Source organism: Oncorhynchus nerka, linkage group LG4 (assembly GCF_034236695.1).
Source record: "Oncorhynchus nerka isolate Pitt River linkage group LG4, Oner_Uvic_2.0, whole genome shotgun sequence".
Lineage (NCBI taxonomy): Eukaryota > Metazoa > Chordata > Actinopteri > Salmoniformes > Salmonidae > Oncorhynchus > Oncorhynchus nerka.
The window spans coordinates 61,014,420-61,037,367 of record NC_088399.1 but is presented as its reverse complement, the minus strand read 5'-3'; the positions used below and the strand labels follow the sequence as shown (position 1 = coordinate 61,037,367).

Sequence of the window (22,948 nt, the reverse complement as noted above, 5' to 3'; positions counted from 1 at the left end):
TCTGGTGATTAGAAAATGATATAAAAAATCTCAAGAATAATTTAAGATATTAAATTCAAATATTTACAAAAAGTAAAAATATAGATATTTGTTGCTAATCATTACAATAACAGAATATTCTGAAAAAGTAGCAATTCACCACTTGTGATTAACTGTAGACACACTACCCACCTCGCTTTCTCTCACACAAAATAATTACTGATGCGAACTTGCACCCCAGGGGCCACTCAAAATTCAGAGCCCATTTACGCCAAAGCGATGAGGTGAAAGCGATCCCTAACCATCACAGCGGCAACTGTGTCACCGCGCCAGGCAGCAGCCAGCCACACCGGTACCTGGGAGACCGCCACAACCCCAGTGCACAACTCCACACCACAGCTCCCGTCCCCCTCCCTCATCTGTTGTTACACCACCTCTCATCACCTGCTCGTTCTCTCTGGTTCTCTCCATTCTCTACACCTCCTTACCTGCCCCCTCCCTCCACAGTGTCAATTCCCCCATCCATCTATCTCCCTGTGACCTGCCCCCTCCCTCCAGTGTCAATTCCCCCATCCATCTATCTCCCTGTGACCTGCACCTCCCTCCCTCCCTCCCTCCCCCCCTCCAATATCTTGACACTCAGCAGGGTTGTTCTCCATCTCCCTGTGCCTCCAGGCAAACATATGCTGCTCTTCCCGTCAGATTCCGGTGTGTTTGGGAGAGGAGGGATTGTTTAATGTTTATTAATCACCTGTCTGTGATATAGGAGAGAGGAGTTGGAGACACACTGGCTTGATGTTCACTACTGTGGCCCAGTTTTCCCATCCGGATGTTTAGTTTTTCCTGAATGCAGAGGAAAATTAGGGTGATACTTGTTACAGCTAGATAATCAGTGGTGGGAAAAGTACCCAATTGTCATACTTTAGTAAAAGATACCTTTAATAGAAAATTAAAAGTGAAAGTTACCCAGTAAAATACTACTTGAGTAAGAGTATTAAAGTATTTGGTTTTAAATATTCTTAAGTTTCAAAAATATAAATAATTGCTTATATTAAGCAAACCAGACAGCAGTTATTTAAATAAATGTTCTTGATAATTGTGTGAATTGGACCCTTTTCCTGTCCTGCTAAGCATTCAAAATGTAATGAGTACTTTTGGGTGTCAGGGAAAATACAATGCACAATATTTTCTTTAGGAATGTAGTTAAGTAAAATTAAAATTTGTCAAAAATATAAATAAAGTACAGATACCCCAAACTACTTTAGTACTTTACACCACTGTAGGTAAGAGTCAATAGGCTTTGTATATAAACATAATACTTAAAATATACTGTGTAAAGAATACACATCTGTAAAACGTAATTATAATTTATTTGTTACTTAACTACAGTAGAAATAAAGTCATGAAAATACCCACATTTAATTGAGGTACTTTTAGATGAAAGATCCATCATTATATATTTGTATTCATTTCTGGTCATACGGCTTTTCACTTTCTCATGGTCGACAATGCACATAAACACAGAGGAGCACACACACACACATAGACTACAGCGTCAACAAGAGTACACAGCCAGAAGGCTGTTCTCTTTATAGGGGAGCCTGAAGAAAGCACTACGAGGACAAAAAGATATCTCAACAGTGCGTCACGTTTTATTGGAACATAAAGGGCAAGGTCTACGGTACAAAAATGTGGGCATTTGGGGTAAGCAGTGAGCGGTCACTTGGCGCCCACAGGGATAAGCTTCTCCAGGTCATGGGTGCCGTCCTTGTCAATCAAACGGACGCTGAAGGAGGGCAGGTTGAGGATGAAGCGGTGGTTCAGCTGGAGCGGAGTGAGAGAGAGGGAGGGGGAGTTAGGTCATGAGTCATATACCAATGCAAGTGTATAGGAGAAACAAAGCTATATGCATGTTATGGCTGTTATGTTCTGTTCCTTGAACAGTTCTCGCAAAATGTCGTTTTCCTAATATAAAGGCATCTCTATTTGACAAATTAAAGTCACATGCACCCGACTGCTGATTGTGATTATTCCTTAACATCTCCAAATGTGATGACCTAAAACCAACAAATAGTTTTTATTTGTATTGTTATTTAACCAGGCAAGTCAGTTAAGACAAGTTCTTATTTACAATGACGGCCTTACAGGGGAACAGTGGCTTAACTGCCTTGTTCGGGGGCAGAATAACTTCTTTTTTACCTTGTCAGCTCGGGGATTCGATCCAGCATCCTTTCGGTTACTGGCCCAACACTCTAACCTCAAGGCTACCCGCCGCCCCGTAAAGGTGGTGGTGGTGAAGCACAGTGCCGTCATTCAGTTAGCTCTAAACAGGAAAAACAAAACGAGCTCACCTCCTCAATGCACTTCTTCAGCAGGTCCATGGCTTCATCCCGAGTCAGATCTGAAGCATGAGAGTGATGAGAGAATTATGGTTAGCTTCATGTCCAGATGAAGAAGAACTTAAATACAACAACTCTTCAATCATTTAATATTAAATCCCGTGAAGAGTGTTGAGAGAGCGAGAGAGAATAGGGGAAACCGACAAGAGGGATGGAGCAGAAGATAGTGGGCGACGGAGGCAGAAAGAGGAGAAAAGGGAGAGATAATAAAATAGAGGAACAGTAAAAGATGTGGAGGGAGAGAGAGAGAGAGAGATCCCACCTGGTCTGTAGTGGCGGTCGAGGATAGACAGGGTGAGGTAGGCTCCGTAGCCGTGGGCAGCAAAGGGGGCCTTGGCCAGAGCAGACAGGTGATCCATGTAGTAGAGCCCTGGGCCGTCCGTCTCATCAAACCCAGCCAGCAACAGGTTCACATGGTAGGGAGTCTGGTGAGAGAGGAGACGAGGGGGTATGGGTCAGTGAAGACATGGGAAAACAATTGGGATTGTCACGGCGATACTGTCGCCACATCTCGACATTATGGTGTTATGACAACGTTCTCACAATGGGCATGTGATGAAGGACGACACACACAATTACAGTTCTTTGTCCGCGTTCAAGCAACAAAGGTCCTGTTTTCTCTTCCTCTGTTATTATCCTCCGAGGTTGGTGTTACGACATCGACCAATAGTCAGTCCCATAGAGACTAAACGATTTAATAATACACCTTCTCTAGCGATCTCTCTCTACGGTCAGCACACTGAACCATCATTGCACAAGCTGGGTGCCAGACACTAGGAAGCGGCAGTGTGATTAAGAGCACAACAGAAGGCAACTAAAAAGATACCCAGTAGCAAGTTATTTTCAGATTGTTCAAACGTCGCTGCTATTAATGATCAGCTTTGATTTGGAAGTAAACAAAACGGGAGGTAAAACAACAGCAGCACAAGAGAACAGGGAGGGGTGTGAAACTGTCACAACCTGGAGGGTGGGGGGGTAGATGGGTTGGAGAGGACTGGGGGGTTAGGTGGGTTGGGAGGGGGGGGGGGTCGTGGTGTCACTGGCAGTGTGACATCTGCTGGGAAACGGACCCCCGCTGCTGCTCCCGCCTTCACCCTATGCCCTGGAGTAATGCCAGGGCTCATTAAAAACTTCTGAAGTAGTCTCCCTCCTTCCCTCTCCCTTAAAATTACTTTTTACCCTTCTAGCCACTCCATTTCAATGAGCTCTTCTCCGCTTTCGCAATTCTCCCCTTTCACCATCCTCCCTCCTTGTTATAATCCCCCTATCAGGACAAATTGAAGTTACAGAAAGCGGTCATGGCGCCGCGCCCTGGATTGACGTTTGACAATTGCGGAGTTTCCTGGTTCAAATGAGTTAAACCCACTGACGCTATGAAACAAACGTTACAATTCAGCAGCTAAGATTTGCATATGAACCCAGTCCTGGAGGGAGAGCGACACAGTGGATGTCCAACGTGACATCCCCTGAGCTGCAGTAACCTGCTGTCATCTGAACACCTGCCCCAAGTATCAACGTTGTGTATGTGCGAGACCCTTTCTTCGGGGGAAAGAAAGGCTGACTTGTCACGCTCCCTGTGGAAAGGGGTTACGTCTCGCCAGGCCATGCCTGAACTCATTGGTGTCCCCCGGGAAACACCCCAGTGGCGTCACCCACACTCAACCGAACAACACCCGTCTTACAGGTTACCACCCACACTCACCCGAGCAACACCTGTCTTACAGGTTACCACCCACACTCACCCGTGCAACACCTGTCTTACAGGTTACCACCCACACTCACCCGAGCAACACCTGTCTTACAGGTTACCACCCACACTCACCCAAGCAACACCTGTCTTACAGGTTACCACCCACACTCACCCGAGCAACACCTGTCTTACAGGTTACCACCCACACTCACCCGAGCAACACCTGTCTTACAGGTTACCACCCACACTCACCCGAGCAACACCTGTCTTACAGGTTTACCACCCACACTCACCCAAGCAACACCTGTCTTACAGGTTACCACCCACACTCACCCGAGCAACACCTGTCTTACAGGTTACCACCCACACTCACCCGAGCAACACCTGTCTTACAGGTTACGGAGTAAAAAAAACAGTGCTGGAGCTGGCATCGAAATAACCCTTCCTCCTCATGACACCTAGGAGGCCACCAGGCAGCAGGCTCGTTAAATCCAGCACCTGAACTCAGGCCAAGTCCCAAACACATATGTCTTCAAAAGAACCTCATCACACACACACACCAGAGAGATGGGGTGTCCAACGGTATTAGGCATTCAACTAAAAAGGAGGATGTATGGTTGTGTCTGGTGATGAACGAAGCGAACCGTGGTAAATCAACCCTGCTCGCTCTCCCTCTCGTCATCCACGTGCCAGCGCTCGCTCCCCCTCTCCTTCCCTCCCCCTCTCTGTGCACCGTGCCCTCCCTCCCACCCTCTTTGCACCGTGCCCCAGGACATGTTCTCTTTATTGGCATTTCCCTTCAATCTGCTGTATTAATTGTTCATCTGTGCTGGAACAGGGGAGTCATGTGCAATATGGCACTAGTAATTATTTGTGCCCGCGCTGTACTTAAAAACAAAAACCTCATATGCAACACCAGCACCAGGCAAACTGTTGCCGTGGCCTTTTTGCTAAATCTTTAAACAAAGCAAGAGGGCTTACTTGTTCTTTGGGATACAACCCAAGAGGCTACATACGACTGAGATAATGGTTTATAACAGAGAAAGCCTGTAAAGTTCATCACCGCTCTTAAACAAGAACAGTGGCTGTGCTGTCCATTTTAAGAAAATAGTTTTTGAAATACATAATGCAGTTGACTTCAGGCTGCCCTTCTCTCACACCATTCCTGGTAGGTACACAGTCCCCCCCCCCCCCCCCCACCCAATGCCAAGCTCTATCACCACCACTCATCCCCTGATGTTTTCGCACCACAAGAGACATCCTCTTCGCTTAACAGCTTCGCGACTCTCCACTCAGGTGGACGAGAGAGAAACATTGAGAAATGTTCCGGAACGTGTGGAAAACGTGTTTATCTAACATATGTGCATGTCCAAATACTCTGGGGTGGGTGTGAATTGGAGAGCACAGCTAAAGGAAGGTGTGGGATGTCGAGGAGAAACTGTTTGGAAGCCCTGCGAGAACTGAGAACAGCGTACGGAAATTCAATATACATTAACAAGGATATATGTACCACAGGGTAAAAAAAAAATGTTTTTACTGCCTTTGGGCAGGCATGAATTTCTGAATATTTTGTAATGTTATCCAATATCTAAAGCACATATTGAACCAGTAGCAGCCCAACTGTAACAACGACTCTCAATTGCACACGCCCTTCTGTGCCGTGTTGACTTCTGGGCCTAGTTCAAAGCCCTTGGGACTGGCCCCCTTTCTAGCCTCCCTCTCCCACTCCCTCTGCTCCCCCCTCCCTGTGTCCCACATTCCCTCCTCAGCCCCACTAATTGTTTTTTGTAATTATTTTCATCCTTCTGCTATTGTGACAGGCAGCGGCTGCACTACTCCTAACATATTAACCTCGCCGCAACCATATGAGATTGAGAGGGACGGATACGAGGAGACTTGACTCTGAGGTCCTTCCCACACTTTCCTTCTGGCACACACACAATCGTCATACACACACGTTCAATGCTTCACAACCAGGGAGTGGTAGGACAGGCACCCGATGGGTTGCGCTCTGTTTCTGCCGCAGGTGTTGCCTACCCTTGAGACTGGAGCGACACTTAGGCCAACTCACAACATATTGACAACAGTCTCTGTATCAGTCAAAATAAACTCGTCGCCCACATCTCAGACTGATATAGTAGAGGTACCCAACGGAGACTAGATGCGTGTAACGTGTGCTACGCGAGCGCGTCATGGCAGCAGTAGTTTTTATTTTTTAGCTGCTTCGCTGGAAGAGGCAGGCATACTTGTGCCCAGTTTTCCTCGGGAATGTCTCGCGCTCCGCAAAAGTTAAGTGTCGCAGGTCCATTAGACTGAAATCCGACCTGAATGTGTGACATAGTAGGGACGTCAAACATTCAGCCCGCTGCACAAGCGCCTGGTAAGATTTAGCTTAGGAGCCCCCCTCCCCTATCGTTAAAAATGGTTATATAGAAATATAGCTATGTGATATTTGAACAAATAATTCATCATCATCCTAAAATAAGATTATTTTGACATATCTAATTCATGTATATTTACGCTACTTTTCATGTGGACAGTATGTGTTACTACATTACACAAGCTGCCGTTTTGACCACATCCAATTGGGGGGGAATTACACATTTATTTTTTATTTTTTTAACCTCAGATTGGTCAAAACGATGATACAAGATCAAGTGCTTAAAACCAGGTGTTGGAAGCGGTTCAAGGAAAATAACTGAAAACACGAAAATAAAACGTTTTCAAGGAACAGAAACGTAAGGAAAGTGATTCATACTGTTCCGGAACAGAAGCGTTATTTTAAGAGCATGGGAACCAGTTATAACCTGTATTTTACATCCCAGGCATTTTTCTTTATAGTGCCACAACAAAACAAAGTGCCTATGGGTATTTGTATAAACTAGGGTACCAGTGAGGATTTCCTACGCTGGACAACTTGCTATAGATAGTCAATAAGTAATTGATAATATCTATAATTGTTTTTCATGGCATTACATTAAGCTATAAGGGGGAACATTGCTGTATAAGGGGGCGGCAGGGTAGCCTAGTGGTTAGAGCGTTGGACTAGTAACCGGGAAGGTTGCATGTTCAAATCCCCGAGCTGACAAGGTACAAATCTGTCGTTCTGCCCCTGAACAAGGCAGTTAACCCACTGTTTCCTAGGCCGTCAATGAAAATAAGAATTGATTCTTAACTGACTTGCCTACGTAAATAAAGGTTTAAAAAATGGTATAATTTCATTGTGATATTTTCACACGTCTTAATCCTGGAATGAATTTTCTGAATGACAGTCAAGTGACCAATAGCTGTTTGACTACCACAACAGTCCCAGTGCTGGAATAAAGGTGTTGGGCGAGGAATGTCTAGAATATTTATGTCTCTCATTCGTTACGCCGGTGAAGACAGCCTGGATCCACATTGGATCTAATATCCCTAGCATATTGATGTTGATCATCTGTTCTCTGCTTGATTTTCGGGCAGGGTGTCGTCAGATTTAACAGAGAAAGCGTCAAGGTAATGAGTTTGTGTTTTCGTGTGTTGGCGCCTTCGATTAGACACGGAGTATACTGTGCGCAATCATAGACTATTTCGCAACACCCAACGTTATTCCCATTCATTATTATGTATATAAAGATGACAAATTACATAGCCTATTAGATCTGGTAATGAAATAACATGACAAATACATTTTGGTTTCCATGTAACACCTGCAATTTTAAAAACAATACAAGGGGCTTGAAGTAGCCTAGGCTGCTTGAACTTGTTGGAGCTCAGAAAGTCATGTACTGGAACAGACATACCTTGAAAATCAGACATTTCCTAAAGTTGGTGCTTGAGAAGTCCTTGTAATTATTGTAGCCAATAGGGTCTCCTGCTCCCCTATAATTATTTGCGATTTCATTTTAATAATTTCTTTTTTGAGTGAGATGTGGCCACTGGTTTGATACCAGCTGATTCTATTGAAAGGTGTAGCGCTACTCTGTTGCGGTAAAACTATGTGTAGTTTTGAGGACGACAACATTGAATGCTGGCTTTAATTTGGCTTCCTATACAAATCCCTCCATTACAAAGGGGAACAAGGTTTTTGGTTGGTTGCTCATTAAAAAAAACAGCGATGGTGAGATTAATGCTACAGCTATTCGTGGCTTTATGATGTGTGCCTGTGTCGGCCACATAGGCTACAGAAAATGTCCATGCATGTATCCAATTTATTTAGTCAGGCAATTCCACATTCTCACATAATTTAAAATGTAATAATAATTTGAATATCAATGCATTGACAAGGCCTACAAAATGCATTATTCTTAAAGTGGTAAGGGCCTACTTTTTAAAACACTTTTTGGGGGGGGGGGGTCTATATTAAGTCTTATGTACAATTATATAAAAATTACAATTAAGTGCTTGAAGACATCATGTGCATATATTCCTCTAAGTACACGTGTGGACCTGGATAAAAGTCTGTTTTATTTATCCTAATGTCACACATTGGCTCCATGATTTATAGAAAAACCCCTATGCAAAGCCCTCACTCACTCAGACACTTACTCCAGCGTACCTGCAAGCTGGAAATCTTTGCCTGTGTGTGTTTCGGCTACCTGCTCCTCCAAAGCATTAGGCTACTGTACTGACGTTACAAGCTTGATTCAGTAGACAGGGAGAGAGCTTTTTGATGAGCTAGAGATGTATCGATTAACTTGTTCAATGCTAGTTAAGGATACTATAGGCTTAGGTATCACATTTCACATTGGATTAATTAACTACAACAAGGCAAAGATGTGTTTTTAATTCTGGTGCGCTCTGCACACATAAGCTCGTGAGCTAGCTACCTCGCTCAAGCTTGTTAGCTAGCTAGCACCTAAAAGGCATTCAAAGTTCCTCTATAGAAACAGCTCCTAAGTATAACTCTGTGGACCTTATTCATATAATACGTCATAACAAGATGCACAGCGCTTCAAGCCGCCTTCTCTACCCTCCCTCGCTCGAGCCATTTGCTACACATGTACGTCTATCATGCATGTAAACAACTAGCTTGTCTGAATGATAAGCACTGATTGGTGAAGTAATGCAATGAGCAAAAAGTAAAATACTGTTGATTTCACAAGTTACAAAACCTACGATATAAGCCGGTACTTTTTTTTTTTGTTGCCGGTCAGAACATTGGAATGAAACAATTTGGGGGGGGGGGTTCTGTTCAGAACTAAATGATTGTAAAATTATTTTGGTTCCAACCAGTTTAAAACATATCAATATCTTTGGTTTTGTCATACGCACTGGGGGTCGCAAGACTTCAACCAGGTAAATTGACTGAGGACACATTGTCATTTACATCAACGACTTGGGGAATAGTTACAGGAGAGAGGAGGGGGGATGAATAAGCCAATTGCAAACTGGGGATGATTAGGTGACCATGATAGTATGAGGGCCAAATTAGGAATTTAGTTATGATTGACTAAACAGTGGTGTTTTTCTTTCTGTTTTGGCGACCGCCATATTAAAATGCAACATTCCAAAATGTAGCCATCTGTGTTATGTATGTTTTCCTCTAACCAATGATGTAAATGAACCTAAACTCAGTAAAATCGTTAATTATTGCATGTTGCGTTTTTATTTTTGATCAGTATAACTTGAATTTTCAACATTAACTAGTTGCTCCTACCCTCTACTTTTTTGAACATTTTGTTAAAAATCGCGCAACATTTCAGCGCCCTGCTACTCATGCCAGGAATATAGTACGTTCATATGGTTAGAATGTGTGTATAGGAAACCATCGGACGTTTTTAAAACTGGTTAAATCACGACTGTGGCTATTACATAACGTGCGTTACATCGGAAAGCGCAGGAAAACCTGATCACAGGAAATGGAAATAAATATCCTTGCGCCACTTCCAGCAATTGTTAACAGTGAGCCGAATTAGATAAGACCGAGCATTCAACTCCCACAGCATCCCCATGTAGTCGAGTATCTTGTGAATTTAATCCTCTTTGATTCTTGGTTGAACCGAAAGAGGGGCACGACGTACCTCCGGTCTCCGCCCAGATCATTCCGGAAGAGCTCTCTCCTGAAATTTTTTCCAAGACGACAGCTAATGATATGTACATCGCCTACGGATGAATTTTATCGCTTATTAACGTTTACTAATACCTAAAGTAGCATTACAAACGTATTTCGAAGTGTTTTGTGAAAGTTTATCGTCTACTTTTTGAATTTTAAAAAATGACGTTACGTTGTGAAATCGCTGTTTTTTTCGTTTATCACACAGTCTACATATAACGATATCTTGGCTTTATATGGCCCGATTTAATCGAAATAAAGACCCAATAGTGTTTATGGGACATCTAGGAGTGCCAACAAAGAAGATGGTGAAAGGTAATGACTGTTTTCTATTTTATTGTGCGGTTTGTGTAACGCCGAAATGCTAATTATTTTGTTTACGTCCCCTGCTGTGCTTTTCTGTTGTAGTGTATTGGTGCATGCTATCAGATAATAGCTTCTCATGCTGTCGCCGAAAAGCATTTTAAAAATCTGACTTGTTGCCTGGATTCACAACGAGTGTAGCTTTAATTTGATACCCTGCATGTGTATTTTAATGAACTTTTGAGTTTTAACTAATACTATTAGCATTTAGCGTAGCACATTTGCATTTCCAGAGCTCTAGTTGGGACGCAAGCGTCCCAGGTAGAGGTAAGAGGTTAACTTCCAATGGTATTGTATTTATTCAGGTAAAAACTGCTGAATGAGTCCAACAATGTGCTGTGATTGATTTATGTTGATGACATACCAGAAATCACCTAAATGGGTTTGCTCAGCCAAGACACTGGCTAAGTGGCAATAACACAGAGCAACTTTGGAGTATCGCAGTATGGTATTCTAGGCTACATTGGAAAGAAATAAAAGCATTGGTCCACATTAAATAATTACCCTGCTTCGAAGGTAGTCTGCAAGGTTCTTGCGTGTGAAGTTGGCTGCTGCTGTTGGACTGAGTTCATAACCTGAAAGAGTCCAAATGAAAGGAAAGCCCCATGAGATGTCACCATGGGGTAGCACATAACCAGTGGAAAAACATTCAGAAATAAAATGTACAAACAATATTCACAACGAGTATTGAATGCACATATGTCAGTAGCGGTGGCATGAGTAGTACTAGGCCATCTTTATTTTGACACCAGAGAAACAAGAAATGGGTGGCACTTACCATTCCTCATTTTGTATAGCTGAATATTCTTCTGAATATACTCTGCAAACTGCACTGTGTCTCCTGCCTCTCCCACACATAGCAACAGAATCTTATCGCTCAGCTTGAACATCTTGTCCTGGTCTGAGGGCGAGACAAGGTGTTAGTTATTTAATCACATACGCACTCCAGTGACATGTTCAACATGACGTATGGAAATAAATCCAAATAATACATTCTTGAAGTTAGTTTGATTACAAATTGTTCTACTCTTTCAGACTTTTCTTACTTTGAGGAAAATATTGCAAGTCATTTTGATAATAATCTGGGCCTGCTAGTGTGTGCGCTCCTTGCTGACTTTCACTTTCACAATTGAATGAAGGGAGTTAGCTAGATGGCTAGCCTTTTTAGGTAGCTAAAAGCAAATCTGCTTGGGGGTTGTGGACATGCAAGTTAACAAGCCTACTAGCTCTTCCAACACAATTGTTAGCAAACAAACGTTGGTGATAACTGGAAGCCAAATCAATTCGGTAACGAGTGTCCGCTTTTCTGATCTCGACTCATTGGCCAGTGAGGAAGCTTCCTAGCTGATAGCTCACATAGATGCTAGCTAGTTTGCTAAACTACGGTTATCTCATAACATGTAAACTAGCATGCTTAGCTAACTAGGTAACAACAATTATAATTAATGTTTCAGTAACATTATATGATTCAAAACTGAAATGTGTGAGACAAATATTTAGGCCATTTTGCTGATTTTACAAATGAGTTCATGGCTAACAAAAATAACGTTAGCTAGCTGGCTAATTTAGCGACTAGCTAACTGCAAACGAGCATACCCTGTTTCATTTTAACGATGCTGTGGGCTGCAACATTATCAGCAGCAACTAGGACAAAGTCTTGTCCCTGAATTCCGATCAAATATTCCATACTGTAACTTCCGAGTAACAATTTTGAAGTAAAGTTTTGCCTGAGGAACAACGCAACCTCGTTCGTTTCCTCAGATTACACAGCAAAACATGAATGAGAGGCGCATAATGTTGACGTCATGAAATATGACGTTTTTCTCCTTCTCATGTGACAAAGGTCTGGGGTTTCCACTAGTTACCACAGCCACAAAGTCAGAAATGATTGAAAACAAAAAAACATTAATTTCAGGTTTGGGTTAGGCATAAGATTAGCAGTGTGGTTAGGGTTAGGCTTAGGCTTAAAATAATATTTTAGGAAGATAGATTGTAGAAATGGGCGAGGTTTACAACTTTGTGGCTGTGGTAACTAGTGATGACCCAGGTCTGGGTGCTGCCACTGAAAGTCTACTGCAAATGATTGTGGTACAATCTACTGTATCTCTGGAATATACAGACTACTTAATTGTATTGAATTAAATTGGGATGTTTAATAGCCTAAAGCAAGATCAAAGAACAAAGAAACATAAAACAAACTGTTGAACACACAGACAGAAAGACACACACACACACATTCTGCATGAAAACAATTTTTAAAATTTTTATAATACATCTTAGATTGTATAATGAATTTGTCTTTTTATTGAGTATGATTTCCGTTTGCTTTGGTTTTCAAGTGGGATTGCTCGTTCAGTTTGTTCGGTCCAAACCTCCCAACTCTGTAGCCTGCTGAATGTCAGGTTAGAAAATGATCAACACACCGGTTAGAAAGCCATAAACACACAATTTGCAGATGCACTTAGCAATTTGCAGAAGTCTTAGCATTACTCATCATTAGTTTTCTGTCTTTTTCTGTCTCTCTGGGCTTTGTAAGCCTCCATTTCGAGCTCTCTGAAATGCACCTTGTAACATTAGAAATTCCTATGCAGTTGCTCGAGCTCCGACTGTCAGGCACCCTTTGTAGGCTTGTGTATTTTTAACAAGTTATTCATGTCTACTTGTCACAATGAGTGAAAGTTATAGATGTAGAGATGTGAGGAGTTTTTTTATGCACAAGCTCCACTCAAACTGGGTGCTAGAGTTATTGATTTACAATTCTGATGTGTGTTGGCTTTGTGTGTTGGCAGGCTGACTTTGGAAGCTGGATATTTTATACTCATTTTCATATTTCTCTCTCTCTCCCCTTATTTCACTCTCGGCAGTTGTCGCTGGTTCAGCTTGACTGCTTCGTTAGGGCTCATCATTTGCATTCAGATTAATTATCTAATTACCGACAAATGTCCGGCGGCCACCCCACACTGCGGCTCGTCAGCTCTGAGCCTGTAATTATTTTAATCATTTACTTTCATCTGGAGCATTCCTGCCATACTCCTGTGTTTAGAGGCCATTCTTAATTACCCTGCCAAGACACTCTTCTCCTCTTTTTGTGAAAGAGAAAGGGAGGGAGGGAGGGAAGGAAAGAGAGAGAGAGAGAGAGAGAGAGAGAGAGAGAGAGAGAGAGGGAAAGAGAGAGAAAGCCCAATGGGGACATGATCCAGGAGCACTGACAGCACAGAGGAAGCTCTCTCAGCTCACCCCCTTCTTCATACTCTCTCTTTCTTTCTAACTCTACCCCCCTTCTCTCTGCACAACCCCCCCTTTCCAACTTCATCCTCTCTTTCTCTCCCCTCTACAATCCCCCCCCCCCCACACTATCCCACCCTTTCCCCCCCTATCCTTCCTCCCTTTCCCCTTTATCGCAAGCACACACAGGAATCGCCCCTGGGCTTCAGTGCTCTGACTGCTAATACACTGACTCACACACACACACACACACAGAAAGCAAGAGAGCAGAGAGAGAGTAGAGAGAGAGAAAGAGAGAGAGAGACTAGATCAGAGTGGCGTGCAGACGCACACTGTTTGTGGCACACATCACAATGCACACATCTTTCCACTATCCGCCTGGAAAATCTATACACCTCTCTGTCTGTCTATCCTTTATTTAGACAGCCATCAGCCAGCCTGTTCCATCTCTCAGTCTGGTTCCTGCCCAAGCACATGAGAGATGGGTCAACTCCCCCATGACCACTCAGTAATGATGCTCTCACTGAACCCTTAAGCGAGATACACTCACCCTGACTGCTCTTGTTAAAGAAAAAAGATACAAGCTATGTAATTGGCCTCTTGAATATTTAAGTTAGCCCGGGATGAAAGTTTAATGAAAAGATTATTATCTACCAGTTTATCACACTATTTCATATTTCATTTTATTCACTGGCTACTGCTACAGCACTGTCCATTTGGACAGCCATGGAAACAGCAGAGAGACTCACGGGTTGAAGCCGCACGAGACAGCAAGTAGAATATGATGAATTACATTAGTGAACTGAGCAGATTTTTTCTCCTTCTATGTATCTTCACAAAACACTCAGTCAATACTTCTAACACGCACACACGCACGCACGCACACACACACACACACACACACACACACACACACACACACACACACACACACACACACACACACACACACACACACACACACACACACACACACACACACTGTAAGGTTGCTGTTATTTAGTCTTATTGTTTGTATTTATAGGGGGAATTAATCCTTTTTGCCAGAAATGGTGTGAAAAGCAGACAATGTTGTGCTTTGACAGACATAGCACTTTAGCCAAACCCCAGTGGGATACGTGACAGAGTTTGTGAGGATTATGTATGGACCCAATTTGCCCTAAGGGGAGAGCTTCTGGAATGGGACATGGTTTGAACGACAGAGATTAGGGATCAAGGTGCACGGAGCAAACCATTTGAGGGAATAGCCTACACTGGTTAAAGCCCCCATTTCACCATACAAAAAAAACTATAAATATGCTTGTCTTTTTGTAAACACTGAAAGATAAAAACAGTCTGGAAGACGAGGCTGTGAGGCTCAAGCATTTTGACATGGTTCAATATACTGAGATAAGATTCTTGATCTTCACGCACAGATTTTTCTTTGTGAATTTAGACAACATTCGCATGGATTTGTGAGATAGCCTAATTGGCCGCGTAGGCTAGACTGTAACCTGTTTCATTTGATAAGTTACTGCAATATTGCAAGAACAATTTCACACTAACCAACAGACTGGCCTATGATGTGGTGGATCATGATTTAGAAATCTGGGGCTTGAATGGAAGTGTCGAGGGAATAGACAGAGTTATTGTGTTAAGACTTTGTTTAACCTTGCCTTCTTAGATTTTGGCATTCAATTATAGGTCCTGAAGAAATGCGAGGTCGGTATCAGTGGCACCGCTTATCGGTTTAATCCACAATTTCATGGCGCTGAGGCGGGATGGGTAGTGGCCCCCGCTCGCTTTTGTTGATGGGATGTCACCGTTTAGTGGTCCCTTTCGTATCTAAACCGGGAGAGAACGTCGAGGGAACCTGGGCACGAGAGACCACTTCATCTCAAGGGGGTGAAAGAGAGCAAGTTAAATGGAAGTGACAAGCTCTGAAAAAAATCCTGCCGGCAGCTGCGCGCATTCGACATAGCCAGCTCCCCTACCGTCGCCGGCCGCACGACCCCCGTGCCTGGCACACACACCTGCCGCTCCTAGAAGCGCTTTCACCGACAGCCACATAATCCCTGGGCGTGTCGCGGAGGGGCTGCACTCAATGTGCTCTTGTGAAAACCCCTTATGCGTGAAAAAGCCCCCTTCCTCCATCTATTGTCCGACACAGTTTTATGGGACAACATTGGGCCTTATGAGGTTTCGGGATTTACATGGGACTTTATAGAAGGGTATAATCATTTCAATCAGAGAACGAATAAAGGTTTTAACACGCTGTTTTCATATTTATTAGCTGGTTAATGCAGCCGAGGCAGCTGAACCTTATACCCCAGACCCCACCAAAAATGCTCTCAGTCTCAGACCCCCACATTCAGAATGTCCCGGCGAACCACCAGAGGACCCCTCAGACTTGGACAAGCAGGCAGGGAAATGATCAGTGATACAGGACTTCAGAAGGCCTAATATTTCCACGGGCATGTCAGCAAATTGAAATATAGGCCTATAGGCGCACTGTATCCGCCTAGGTTCATTTGTGGTCCCAGTCAGGGTCATCCTTTTATGTCAGCCAACAGGTTTGTTAAATCTGATATGTTAAAATAGGCCTACAGTGACGTGCATGAAGATGATGATGCATTCGTCAGGATGAATGGTGACTTCGTTGAATTAGGCCATTTTATGTTCAACATAAAAACAAATACAGGCCTCGATGAATTATGCATTCATGAGGATATCTGTCAATAAGGCCTCTTGTCTAAATGGTGGTTTAATTTATGGAGAATAACATTATTATTAGGCATAGACTACATTTCAATAGCAACTTTACAACATGTATGCCTTTGGACTTCTGATACATTTGACCTTTATACATTTTCAACATCTTATTAAAATCAAATTAAAAATGTGTGGATTAATTAATTTTCAAGAGCACTTCCCATTCTCTATATGAGGACATATGTATCTTGTCCATCCCTGACTCTCCTTGGCATTTCTAAAGCACTCCATCAACACTTTTGTTAAGGCTCTCTGCACAATTTCTATCCTCACAGAACTGTAAAGGTTATGATGATATAGCCTAGTTGTGCTTTATGTTGTAACGCTACAGCCCTCCAGTTGTACCGAAGGTAGTTTGAGCATTCGCTAAGCATTTCCAATTTAGGCAATTCAGGAAGTGGTTTGATATTCAGTTCATTAATTAAAATGTGCCTAGTATTTCTATGAGGATATTTTCCAGTCATTCATTTATATATATATATGAATGACTGGAAAATATCCTCATATATATATCAGTATCCACAACAGCGAATTAGAATTAAATGAATATATATATATAAAATAAAATTATACAAAGTCTGGCTGGAAATGAACCAATAATTTGTTTTATTTTCAATGGGAAACAAAGAATAATCCCAGCACTCAAACCACCCCACAATATTAGTTCATTTTCAATTTGGTATGTGGATTCTTAGTAGAAGTGATCTATCTATCTATCTATCTATCTATCTATCTATCTATCTATCTATCTATCTATCTATCTTCTGCTGTATGTTTGCTCTTTCTCTTTTGGCCACAGGTCTTTCTATCCAGTTCATCATACACAGGCCGCGGGCCGCAGCCCTCTGCCCTCCCTCCCCCAATCCCCCACCACCCCCTTTCTGTCAAAGCTGATTGTTTCCACGCCAACAGAGTGCTGGGGGCTAGCACACTGTCACACTACATCAGGCAGAGGGAAGAAAGGGAGAGAAAGAAGAGAGGGACGAGAGAGTCTGCTCTATGGACTCATCCGACAGCACTGGGTAGTAGGAGCCTGTATGCCCAACTCAAAAAACACAGGGGTTGAACTGAAGCTACTGTACTTCATTGGATCATACAGAAGAGTGCCCCCTTGTGTTCTTCACACGCTATTTAATTGTATTTAAAAAGGTGATGAATAGGCGCCCTCTGGTGGACTAAAACACATTTTCTTATTTCACTCGATTTTATAGGCCTACTCTAGGATACCAAAGATTTGTACAACTATCACTCATTGTTCTATCTGTGAGGATACTGTGTCATGGTGGGTTAAGCTTGTCATGTGAAAAAGACATGACGGAGTGATGGGGGAAAAAACACTTCAACAAAAGGCAAATAATTGAAAATCACCATCGTTATGGCACTATTACGCATAGGATGGACTAGCCTAATCTGGACGGTGATCGATCAATGCATGATTTACACAATTACAGGTGGTAGGCTAAATCAAGGCAATATCATTGATACAAAATATAATTCATGACAATGGTAAGCGTTTTAGGCAGAACTCCACTGCTATTGAAATCCACGTTACCCACGAATGCGCGCACGGAGTGGCAAAGTTGCCAGATGTCTACACAATATCCCCAAAGTCTAAACTGTAAATTCCATACAGTCCATTTTTTGTTTGTTTAATGAGCAGGTGAATAGTTGTTTCGCAAATATCTCAGAGAAACACTTGAAACCGAATTGGGTGACAGGAGCCACAGCTGTGTGCACCTCTCTCTTTCTCTCGCCCGCGATAATTTGGGAGAAAACGCCTCAAACAGCGTTGCTAACGTTATCTTCGCTCGTTTTAACTGACAAAATTAGCAGTTCTGCTCGAGGAGAGAGACGGTGCGGCATTCCGCAGCCCCCCCTCGTGCGTCTGCTTCTCCCCGGGCGGGGTGCTCTTTCACCGGTGTCGCTGTTCGCGCCCAGCAGGGCCCCCGTCACACATGCCTCGTGTCCCGCGGTGCGGCGAACCTATTATACAGTGTCGCTGAAACGAAGAGATGTGTTCAGGGTGAGGGCACGGTGTTTAACGTGAGACACTACGCAGAATACCGATTTGAGTTAGAATGTGCATCCAATAAAACTTTGTTCCTTACAGAGAGAGACACAATATAAACATTTGCTTGAATTGGCCCTTTGTGGAGTTGAGGCCAATTAATGTGAAGATACTGCTCTTTTGCTTGGTAGGGCAGACTAGGTAACAAGCCCGAATAAAATGACCATCACATCTCATTGTATAGGCTATAGTCCTATGGGTAACGTTTCCATTCGCATTTTAACTTCACTGTAAATAAATAGCCTAATTACATAATAGTGATTGTATATCCTCAAAATGGGGTTTTGTTCTCCCCGTGTACTGTTTCTCTGCGCTTTTTGGAAACTGTGTTTGTACACAGGACAATAACAGAACAAACAAACGTGTTGGCTGGTTATCCCAGACGCTTCCCCGTTTGATGCCCTACATACATCCCGCTTAAAAGCCAATAAACAACAGATAAATATGTTAATTCTCTCACACTTTCACTGTCATGCCTGCGTCCAGGAGAGGCGATAAGCTTTAGAACATAAGCCTGAGCGCCCGGAGTTCGGAGGCATAAGCGAGGATTATCACAAATTTGCCCCGGGGTTTGGCTCATACTGCGGGACTGGACCGGAGGCTGCTCACCGGGCCGGATAGGACCACCGGGCCCTGGGGCGCAAACTGACAGATTCCCGGGGACTGGACTCTGCAGGACCAGCTCAACTCAGACTGCAGATTAGGTGGCGAAGGCTGGTATCTCTGGGAGCACACACACAGACACACACAGTACGGCTAGACGTTCGCTGCCCGCGGCGACGAGAGACGCAGTAACCATGCCTATAAAGATTGATGCATGTTCCTCACAGGGCTAGCACCCCCCCCCCCCCCAACAGAACACACTCATGATGAGGCGATACAAACGAACTTTGTGCTGTTGATAAAGAGACGATTGTAGTGAAATTATCATGGACCAGAGGCTGCAATTTATATATTTAAACAACGAATACAAAGAGGCTTTAACGGTTCTATTAGTGCTTTATGAAAAGGATAAATTCCTTCATCTCAAATTGAAGATCAACATAATTCGCAAATAATTATCTCAAACGAAGGCCTAATATCTTAGGTTTAGCATGTCTTCGTTCGATATAAACAATCTGACATTGCCTACTTGTTCTCATATTCTGCTAATCCACACCTTTCTGTGTACACCGACCTAACGTTGATGTTGGCTTTATACTGTGCGATGAGTGCAAATAGACTAGTAAAATCCCAACATCTTCTTCATAACTTTATACATTATTAACTCACAATACACGAATATCTCTAAAAACAATTTTATTATGTCACTGGAGAAGACAAACATGATATACATATAATACAAATAAACAATTCACCTCATATGTTGTATTTGGAATATTTTGGGATTATACCACAGTTATAGAGACAAATAAAACAGTACATTCTACACTTATATAGAACATTTGAAGATACAGGCATATATTAAACTTCATATAATATGTTATATATTTCCATAGTTTGGCAGGGTTAGGGTGACAAAAGTCATCCTGGCTCTCAAGAAGAAAGGTGCCTTGGATATATTTGGATCTCAACACAGGGTAGGACGCCAACAAATCAAAAACAAAACTCCATTACCAACGTATTAAAACACCACATCAGAGTCAAATCTCAGAGGATGCTTGGAGATTGTCTAGTTTCGGGAAAAGTCAAGTCTAGGACACAATAAGCACAATAACCATGGCCAAGGCAACAATGCCTTTGTATTCCCCTTCAGCGACTGGCCGGTCTCTGCTGGTGACCACTTCCTCTGCTGGTGACCACTTCCTGTTGGGGCCTCTGTGCTTCCTTCCTCCTCTACGATTGGCTGGCTGTGGCAGTTGCAGTGGTGGCAGCGCCCATGCGCAGCAGCTCCTTCCTGTGGTCGAGGATGACGTCAAAGCTGGACTGGAGGCGGTTCTGCTGCTCCTGGACACGGCCCTGCAGGCTGCGGACCCAGCGGATCAGAGCCAGCCTGCGGTACATGGTGAGCTGGGCCTGGTGCTTCTCCATCTCCTGGGCCTTGAAGCGCTCGCGGTCCCTCAGGGTCCACACGGCGTCCTCCGGCTCAGGCAGCTCGCCGCAGTCCGTGTCCGAGTCCGACAACGCTCCTCCGTCAAGCAGACTGTTCCCCGTTCTCAGAGGCTTGCTGCTCCTTTTCCTCTCCATTTTGTCATCCCACTTCCGGGTCAAAGAGGGGGTAAGGGGGCCTGCTGGGGCGGCAGGGGTCTCCTGGTTGCCCCTGGTGGTGGTCAGGCTTGGGCTCCCCCACACCGATGCGGTCCCACCCTCCCATGCCAGCCCCTTCGCCTCCGCTCTCCATATTGAGAGAGGACAGGCTACCACTGGACCTGTAGCTGAACTCAAAGTCTGAGTCGCTGTCGCCCCATTCCTCTGGGTCCTCCACTTCCACCTCCTCCTCCGCCTCCTCTTCCACAACCACTCCCTGTTTCATGACACCTCCCCCCAGGTCTTGTTTCTCCTTCTCGTCATCGCTCATCCTCCCCATCTCCTCCTCCATCTTGCCCTCCTCCGCACCATCCGGGGGCACTCTTCCGTACCCATCGTCCCCGCTCTCAATCTCAGGCAGGGACTCCAGAGGGCTCCAGCAGGGCAGACGGGAGAGCGGGGACAGGGGCCCCGGACCGTAGTGGTTGGAGGAGGAGGGAAGGTGGGGCTGGTCGCGGCCCAATGGGCCCTGGTTACGAGGACGCACCTGGTTGCGATTCTCGTCTCCCCCCGTCATGACGTCATCGTCTTGACCCAGGAAGTTGAAGTTGCCGTCCTTCTCCCCTTGCTTCCTTTTGCCCCCCTGCTGCTGGCTGTTGTTGCTGAGGATCCGCAGTGGGGAGGAGGTGCCTCCCTGGCCTCGGTACTGGGGGTTTACGGGTCTGTCCTGGTGGAGCATTTTGCTTGGCTGAAACTCACTTCTTCTTGCTGGGGATTCAATTCTCCGTGAATGAGATTCAAGTTTTCTTGACCGAGACTCAATTCTTGTTGAAGATTCACTTCTTGATCTTGACTGAGAGTCACTGTTTAGAAAAGCAGAGAGAGAAAAGGGAATAAGATATGGAAGTTAATTAAGGCAATTGTTTCAAGGTTAATCCTTCACTATATATCAGATAAATCTTGACTCATTTCTCTGATACAGTCCAGTACGCTGCTGCATAACTCACAAGTTTGATATTAGCCTACTACCAGTTAATCTTCTAGCCATCGCTGCCATTCCGTCTCGTTCTAATATATTAAATCTTAGCTTCTCCGTGCATCCAATTGCACTCCACGTAGGCCTATATTACCATCAAATATTTACATGTCTCCTCAGAATGGAAATTTCACTAATCCTTACTTCGGGGTACTGCCACTCATTCTCCGCTCTGTCTCATGATGCGCAGGCACGTGGTGCTGAAGGACAGCGACTAACGTTCCGGGGTTGCGACTGGCACTGACGTAAATATGGTACTGGCACTGACGTAAATATTGGCGCTCGATTGGTGAGGATCAAGTAATCAAGTAAAATCGACATTGGGTGATGTGATATAACATATCAATATTATGCTTTATATTCGTTTGAGGTTCGTGCAATAGCCCAACAATAAAACGCACTCCCATCCTTCTTGTAGCCTATGTTTCGGCTAGGCTATAAAAGCTGTCAACTACAGGATGTTCTTTATGCACCATTAATTACGTCTTCTTAGACTTGTGACAGTCAGAAGTGAAATACCATAAAATTCCTTTAAATTAATTAAGTAGATACAAAATTAAGATGTGCGATTTGACAGGAACGAACGCCGACGCCCGATGAAAGCATATGCTTATCATAACACAAATCATTAGAATAGCCTACCTACACAATGTTGTTTGAGAAAAATAGATGACAAAAAAGAAACACGGTTTTATTAAATTAATATAAAAGATGAATTAATCTCCATTGTGCGTTACGTAATAGCCCAGACCTAGTTCATCAGCAGCGCTATCAGCTCACCCCATATCCTTGTTCTCCTCGCTCGTCCGCAGCGATAGCCTCGCTTCCACTTATACAAAACAACCTTTACCATTCCTTATTTCATTCGCTGATTACACAATCATTCGGATTGACAAATGTGTGAATCGATACATAAGAGGGCCTTGTCTTACCGTATGCTCGTAAAGTGCTTCGTAGAGGAAGTAGATTGGGAGCCCTCCCTATTTCCCCCTCCTCTGGTCGACCCTCCTATGTGATGTTTATCTGCGACTACCCCCCCCCCCCCCCCCCCCTCCTCGCTCTCTCATCCACTCTTTCTAGCACTCTGATAGAACGGACTACCCAATGACTCACTTCCGAAACTGGGCAGGGACGGCAGAACGGGAAAATGCAGAGAGGTGAGCAGAAAGTAGAGTGCAGCAGAAATTACCTTGGAATGTCTCACCATATCCTTGTT

General features: G+C 43.9%; 2 protein-coding genes across 2 annotated transcripts; both read right to left on the bottom strand.

The window, feature by feature from the left end:
* Positions 1-1,609: 1,609 nt before the first annotated feature.
* LOC115128311 (proteasome subunit beta type-2-like) lies at positions 1,610-12,259 on the bottom strand. Its single transcript, XM_029658046.2, has 6 exons — positions 12,062-12,259; positions 11,244-11,366; positions 10,970-11,040; positions 2,641-2,803; positions 2,331-2,380; positions 1,610-1,803 (listed from the first exon to the last, which is right to left on the bottom strand). The coding sequence occupies exons 1-6, from the start codon at positions 12,150-12,152 to the stop codon at positions 1,699-1,701; spliced, it is 603 nt and encodes a 200-aa protein (XP_029513906.1). The 5' UTR covers positions 12,153-12,259; the 3' UTR covers positions 1,610-1,698.
* Positions 12,260-19,793: 7,534 nt separating this feature from the next.
* LOC115128991 (uncharacterized) lies at positions 19,794-22,658 on the bottom strand. The gene is given in 3 exon segments (XM_029659123.2): positions 19,794-20,699; positions 20,701-21,559; positions 22,513-22,658. Coding segments are annotated over 3 exon segments (1,218 nt in total). The 5' UTR covers positions 22,518-22,658; the 3' UTR covers positions 19,794-20,345.
* Positions 22,659-22,948: the final 290 nt, after the last annotated feature.